This window comes from Coregonus clupeaformis, unplaced genomic scaffold (genome assembly GCF_020615455.1).
Source record: "Coregonus clupeaformis isolate EN_2021a unplaced genomic scaffold, ASM2061545v1 scaf0005, whole genome shotgun sequence".
NCBI lineage: Eukaryota > Metazoa > Chordata > Actinopteri > Salmoniformes > Salmonidae > Coregonus > Coregonus clupeaformis.
Window position 1 is genome coordinate 197,599 of NW_025533460.1, and position 7,450 is coordinate 205,048.

At 43.9% G+C, this 7,450-nt stretch overlaps 1 protein-coding gene across 2 annotated transcripts; it reads left to right on the plus strand.

Moving 5' to 3' along the window:
- Positions 1-1,718: 1,718 nt before the first annotated feature.
- LOC121577814 (negative elongation factor D) lies at positions 1,719-7,262 on the plus strand. Of its 2 annotated transcripts, none has more exons than XM_041891722.2 (15): positions 1,719-2,356; positions 2,560-2,672; positions 2,755-2,864; positions 3,073-3,182; positions 3,443-3,550; positions 3,645-3,797; positions 4,191-4,321; positions 4,731-4,896; positions 5,173-5,307; positions 5,512-5,651; positions 5,783-5,897; positions 6,243-6,338; positions 6,449-6,589; positions 6,747-6,876; positions 6,990-7,262. In XM_041891722.2, exons 1-15 carry the CDS (start codon positions 2,300-2,302, stop codon positions 7,022-7,024), a joined length of 1,740 nt encoding a protein of 579 aa, XP_041747656.1. In that variant the 5' UTR covers positions 1,719-2,299; the 3' UTR covers positions 7,025-7,262. The 2 variants fall into 2 exon arrangements, with proteins under 2 accessions (XP_041747656.1, XP_041747657.1); XM_041891723.2 differs by having other exon boundaries at positions 1,720-2,356; positions 2,541-2,672.
- Positions 7,263-7,450: the final 188 nt, after the last annotated feature.

A 7,450-nucleotide genomic window follows, 5' to 3' on the forward strand; every position in this document is an offset into this window, starting at 1 on the left:
CCTGCCACCCCTTACTCTTAACTTTAATATCTGAGTCTCACATGGACAATAATAGTTCATTATATGAAGAATAACGGGATTATAATGGCTGAGAATAATAATCCACTGGTGTACTGTGAATAGAGTGGGCTAAACATGATACATGAGATATTTACTACTTACAATTAAATATTATGTAGGATTATATCATCCAAAGACAACTTTAAAAATAACTCCTACTGTTAACAATCAAATGAGTCACATTCCAATCTTCCAATAAAATATTACAAATTGTATTCTTATTCAGCTCACGCTGATGCTTAGCTATTTCTATCCAAATAAATAATTCCTTTACACTGAACAAAAATATAGACGCAACATGCAACAATTTCAAAGATTTTACTGAGTTACAGTTCATACAAGGATATCAGTCAAATTGAAATAAATTCATTACTTTACTTTACTTTAGTCATTTAGCAGACGCTCTTATCCAGAGCGACTTACAGGAGGCCATAATGACTGGGAATATAGATATGCATCTGTTGGTCATAGATAACGTTTAAAAATTGAGGAGTATTTCTGTCTGTAATAAAGCCCTTTTGTGTGGAAAAACTCATTCCGATTGGCTGGGCCTGGCTCCCCAGCGTGGATCAGAAAACCAGTCAGTATCTGGTATGACCGCCATTTTGCCTCATGCAGCTTGACACATCTCCTTCGCATAGAGTTGATTGTGGCCTGTGGAATGTTATCCCAGTCCTCTTCAATGGCTGTGTGAAGTTGTTGGATATTGGCGGGAACTGGAACACGCTGTCGATCAAGAGTATCCCAAACATGCTCAATGGGTGACATGTCTGGTGAGTATGCAGGCCATGGAAGAACTGGGACATTCTCAGTTTCCAGAAATTGTGTGCAGATCCTTGCGACATGGGGCCATGCATTATCATGCTGAGGCCTGCCCATACCATAACCCCACCACCACCATGGGGCACTGTTCACAATGTTGACATCAGCAAAACGCTCGCCCACACGACGCCATACACGTCTGCCATCTGCCCGGTACGGATGAAACCAGGATTCATCCATGGAGAGCACACTTCTCAAGCGTGCCAGTGGCCATCGAAGGTGAGCATTTGCCCACTGAAGTTGGTTAGGATGCCGAACTGCAGTCAGGTCAAGACCCTGGTGAGGACGACGAGCACGCAGATGAGCTTCCCTGAGACGGTTTCTGACAGTTTGTGCAGAAATTCTTTGGTTGTGCAAACCCACAGTTTCATCAGCTGTCCGGGTGGCTGGTCTTAGATGATCCTGCAGGTGAAGAAGCCGGATGTGGAGGTCCTGGGCTGGCTTGGTTACACGTGGTCTGCCGTTGTGAGGCCGGTTGGATGTACTGCCAAATTCTCTAAAACTACGTTGGAGGCGGCTTATGGTAGAGAAATGAACATTCAATTATCTGGCAACAGCTCTGGTGGACATTCCTGCAGTCAGTATGCCAATTGTACGCTCCCTCAAAACTTGAGACATCTGTGGCATTGTGTTGTAACATAACTGCACATTTTAGTGGCCTTTTATTGTCCCCAGCACAAGGTGCACCTGTGTAATGGTCATGCTGTTTAATCAGTTTCTTGATATGCCAAACCTGTCAGGTGGATGGATTATCTTGGCAAAGAAATGCTCACTAATAGGGATGTAAACAGATTTGAGAGAAATAAGTTTTTTGTGCATATGGAACATGTCTGGGATCTTTTATTTCAGCTCATAGGAAACATAGGAACAACACTTTACATGTTGCGTTTATATTTTTGTTCAGTGTAATTTCCAGTCCTCATCTTTTCTTTAACCACTGATGAGTGAAGATGCGAGATTTCTTTCCCCAATGCTCTATTTTCCACCATTTTGTTTTCTTCTATCAAATCCTAACACCGGTTATCAAAACAGTTCCATATCCATCTTTTTACCCTTTGTTTACCCCCCAGTCGTGCAACTCCAGTTTTAAAAGGCGCACAACAATATGTCCATTATTTTCGAGAGCAAATCAACTGGAATTAATCTCTATTTGTTTGTCTGTCTCTTGTTCGTGGTCTGTATACACTACAGAAGGAAACATGCATATATTCTGCCGAGCCACAAGGCGGCGCAATGGGCGCATGTAACTATGGACCTTCAGTTATCTGATTGAGATTTTTTTACTAGCCAGTTAGCTTAGGCAAAGGCTATCTAATTGTTTTGAAAACACATTCTGTATTGTTTTGTTTTCTAGGCTTGCTTTATTATAACTTGTCGTGTGCTTCACATTATAAACCATACTCACTCTCTCGTCATCATGGACGAGGAATATTACGAGAGGAATATTGGAGACTGGGATGGTCCGGATGGCAATGTAAGCATCATCTTTAGCTACTGTAGCAAGCTAGTGAATGTACAATGTCGCTAGTAATGGCAATGTAGCTAAGATAGCTAGTAACTACATTGTTGTTGGCTGTTGATTCATTGTTTGACGGAGCCAAATCGCGAATTTATATGGTGATAGATTCAATGTTAAGATGTTCTTTCCTTGGCTGAAGTGATGTGACTTTCATATAGCAAGACGACTATATTGAAGGGGAGAACGATGGGAAAGTTCAGGAGGACTGCCTACAGAAGTTTTCCAGCAGAGATTACATCATGGAGCCTGCTGTCTTCAACACCCTTAAAACGTAAACACAGTATTGTGTGTGTCTAGTAACGTTAGTGTGTGAAGAGTCAAATCATTTCCTGAAGAGGCTTCTGTTTCCACAGGTATTTCCAGGCTGGTGGCTCCCCTGAACACGTCATCCAGCTCCTGTCGGAGAACTACTCAGCTGTGGCCCAGACTGTCAACCTGCTGGCAGAGTGGCTCATCCAGATGGGTAAACAACACTGGACTGAGCTGCAAATGGCACCCGTTTCTCTATGCAGTGCACTACTTTTGACCAGTAGTGCATTACATGGGGAATAGGGTGCCATTTGGGACGAAGCCCTGGACTCCACAATCACTGAAAATATAGGGTTTTTGTTCCTCTCACACTGTTTGAGACGCATAGTAGAATTAATGTTTTTTCTGTCTGTGTATCGCAGGTGTAGAGCCAGCTCAGGTGCAGGAACGGGTAGAGAATCACTTGAAGAGTCTCCTGATCAAGCACTTTGACCCCCAGAAGGCTGACTCCATCTTTACCGTCGAGGGAGAGGTGAGATATCAGTCGCCAGTGAAGGACAAACCACCAATGCTTTGCTGTGGTCTGGATGTGACAGCTCAAAACTGGTGCTCTCCTGCTTGCTTGCTTGCTGTTTTTTTCACTGTTTTCCTCTCCTAGAAAAAAACTTGATTAATCATATAAATTGTTTTAATTCTCTGTGTTCTTGCATGTGATGCATTTCCCTCAGAGTATAGTAGAAACCCTATAGTATACAGAGTATATAGTAACCCTGTCCTCCTGTGTTGGTTCAGACTCCTGCCTGGTTGGAACAGATGATCGCCCACACCACCTGGAGAGACCTTTTCTACAAGCTGGCCGAGGCCCACCCAGACTGTCTGATGCTCAACTTCACTGTCAAGGTACTGATGATCACCCAGCAGTTAATAACTAATGTCTTTATGGGTCAAACAGTGCCATGTTCCTCCTCTCCTTGCTGACTGTGTCCGTCCTCAGCTCATCTCAGACGCAGGCTACCAGGGGGAGATCACCAGTGTGTCCACGGCGTGCCAACAGCTGGAGGTGTTCTCCAGGGTCCTGAGGACCTCTCTGGCCACACTGCTGGATGGAGGTGAGGACAACCTGGAGAAGAACCTGCCAGAGTTCGCTGTGAGTCTCTAATCAGGTCCCCCCCCCCTGTCCATATAATTATATTAATTAGGATCTAAAAGGCAATACTGATTATAGAGATCAGCACTCCTACTCTGAGACGCTTTATGAATACCGGCCCTGGTGTTCCCAAGAATAAGATCTAGGCATATCTGTCATTATCTCACTCAATACAAATCCTTGGTTTGATGGTTTTGGAAATGTGTTGTATTCAAGGTTTTCAATCATTTGAAAGCGGTACTACAATCAATATTGCTCTAACCAATATGGAATTGCAGGACATTGGTAGCACAACATGATGTTGCAGGTTACCTGTCTTTTGGCATGAGTGTCTTTGTTTGTGTGGTTGGTTTGGAGCTGAACTGTTCTCTCCTCCATTTCTGTGTTACACAGAAGATGGTGTGTCATGGGGAGCACACTTACCTGTTTGCCCAGGCCATGATGTCCATCATGTCTCAGGAGGAGCAGGGGGGGTCGGCCATGCGCAGGATCGGCCAGGAAGTACAGAAGTCTGCACATCAGAGGTATCCTGCCCTCTACACTATTTTGCCAGCATTGACTTACTTGACAAGCTCTTGGCTCCTATAAGGAGCATAGGCCGTTGACGAATGTCCTCCATCTTGGCAGCATTTTGGCAGAATTACATAATGATTAGAGGAAATGTATTTCATTTATTTCAATTGATTTCTGCATTTTGAAAATTATGGTTGTATTATCTGTAAAATCCAGTGTTACAATAAACATTAACATTGAGTGAGCAGCTTTGTGGAAAATGAAGTTATGCTCTCAACTGTCACAATCTCAACTGAATGGGTGTAGTAATGTTGTATAGTAGCTAATTTTATTACAGGCCATATGTTCCTCCAGGAGCAAAGCGGTTTAAGTAAGTAAGTGAGCTAATTTGAGTGTTTTACTGTTCCTTGTGCTGTGCAGGGGCCATGATGCCAGTCAGATCACCCTGGCATTGGGCACAGCAGCAGCCTACCCTCGAGCCTGCCAGGCCCTGGGTGCAATGCTGTCCAAAGGGGCACTCAACCCTGCCGACATCACTGTGCTCTTCAAGATGTTCAGCAGCATGGACCCACCTCCCGTAGAGCTGGTTAGTGTGGGGCATCAAGCCACTTTTTAAAAATCAAAAGTAGTGCACTACATAGGGAATAAGGTGCCATTATCCAAGTTAGATGGAGGGATATTTTCACTGGTTGCCTTGCATGTTTGACGTGACAATGACCAATATGAGTTAGCAAGACAGCACAAACAGATCTGGGACCAGGCTAGCCTTAGCTGGAAGCTAAACTGAGAATTGCTTGTCTTTCAGCTGTTGATATTGTCTTTTGAGAGAATGGGTGAAGTATTTTCCCTTGTATATCTTCAGATTCGAGTGCCTGCCTTCCTGGACCTGTTCATGCAGTCGCTGTTCAAGCCAGGCTCCAAGATCAACCAGGACCATAAACACAAATACATTCACATCCTGGCCTACGCTGCCAGTGTGGTCGAGACATGGAAAAAGGTACCAGAAACAAAAACGCCCCTGACATAAATCCCTCATACTACTAAGTTTATCAGATGTTCTGTCGTTGCTCATACTTATGTGCAGAATTTGAAATGTTTTTCTTACCAGTATGTACAAATATTTTTTCCAATGACAGGTGTTGTTTTTTCCCAAATAAAAACGCCCAGATAACAGTATGCCTCTCTTTTCATCCATCCACAGAACAAGCGAGTGAACATCAACAAGGATGAGCTCAAGTCCACCTCCAAGGCCATTGAGACGGTCCATAACCTGTGTTGCAATGAGAACAAAGGAGCCACAGAGCTGGTGGCTGAGCTCAGCACTCTGTACCAGTGCATCCGGTGAGCCCAGCAGCCAACTAGCCAACCTAGTGAGCCCATCATGGATCTCCAATATGTAGCTAAAGCCAGAGGATTCCAAGAATGTAATTGGTTACCACTGTTGGTTGAGACATCATTATGTCCATTTTCAGGTTCCCGGTTGTTTCCATGGGGGTGCTGAAGTGGGTTGATTGGACAGTCTCTGAGCCTCGCTACTTCCAGCTCCAGACAGACCATACCCCTGTCCATCTAGCACTTCTGGATGAGGTAGAGGTTGCACTTTTTCACTGGTTGAGGGAGGATGTTTTTGTTGTGCTATTATGGATAACTCACTATGATATATAAGTCCCAAATGACTCTATATAGTGCACTACTTTTACGCTATGTGCCCTGGTCAAAAGTAGTGCACTATATAGGGAATAGGGTGCCATTTGGAACTGGTCAAAGTAGTGCACTATATAACGAATAGGGTGCAATTTGGTTGTACACACAAATTGTGCATTTAACTGTCATTCTTGGAATTGTTTTGCGGTTTAAAGACTAGGACTGATCCCCAATCAGGTGGTAGGGACAGAGATTAATGAGACCATTATGTTTGTTTTTATTCCCCAGATCAGCACCTGTCACCAGCTCCTGCACCCACAGGTCCTCCAGCTGCTGATCAAGCTATTTGAGACAGAACACTCCCAGCTTGATGTCATGGAGCAGGTGTGTGGGTTGTGCATGCGTGCATAGGCTTAATCTGGGCCCATGCAACCACCCCATAGACTTTCAGTGGATGACTTCTTAGCTGACTGTATGAGTGTTGTCCCTTTCAGATGGAGCTGAAGAAGACCCTGTTGGATCGTATGGTCCACCTGCTGAGTCGGGGCTACGTGCTGCCTGTGGTTGGATACATCCGCAAGTGCCTGGAGAAGCTCAACACAGACATCTCTCTCATTCGCTATTTTGTAACAGAAGTATGGCCTGCTGAAACCAGAAACTATTAAAAGAGAAGTGAAACATTCCAGATAAAGAGAAGTGAAACGTTCTAAAGACACCGTCAGTCCAATTTAGTTGCGCTTGAAGAAATGGTAGTGGAAGTGAAAATACTGATATTTCTGTTTGCCCTATCAGGTGTTGGATGTGATTGCCCCTCCATACACTTCAGACTTCGTCCAGCTGTTCCTGCCCATCCTGGAGAACGACAGCATCGCTGGAACCATTCGGACAGAGGGAGAACATGACCCTGTCGTGGAGTTCATAGGTCAGTCTCTTATACCATCTTTTTCATGGCCAAAAACTGTCTACATATTGATTACTTTCATTTGGCCCAGTTATAGAAGCTTAAAATATAATTATCATTCTGCTCTGTTTCAGCTCACTGCAAATCCAACTTCATCATGATGAACTGAGAATGACACTGGTGGGTTTAACTTGACTGAGGATGTAGTGGGAAGAGCAGGGAGGGGCAGAAGGCGGGATCTCTTGGTTATGAGCCAATCCCTGGATGTGTTCTGCTGAACGAGGAATTGAACATTGCCAATTTTGAGGCAGACGGCTGACTATTTGCATATAGACTTTGACCTGCAATTTTATTTTCAAATGTGGCGTAAACACAAATTACTTTCAGAATTAAAAGGATGTAGTGTATCTTTGCTTGTCTGGAGGTATGAGGAGAACTTCTCTAGCTCCATTATTTGTTTCACTGTAGTTTCCATTGGTATGGGCTAAGGTTTCGTTGTTCATTTTCTATGTTGCTTTGTGTTTAAATATGTATGACTGACTGCTCAAAAGGTTTGTTGAAATTCCCACTGAAAAGGTTAAGCCTTTTTCATGGT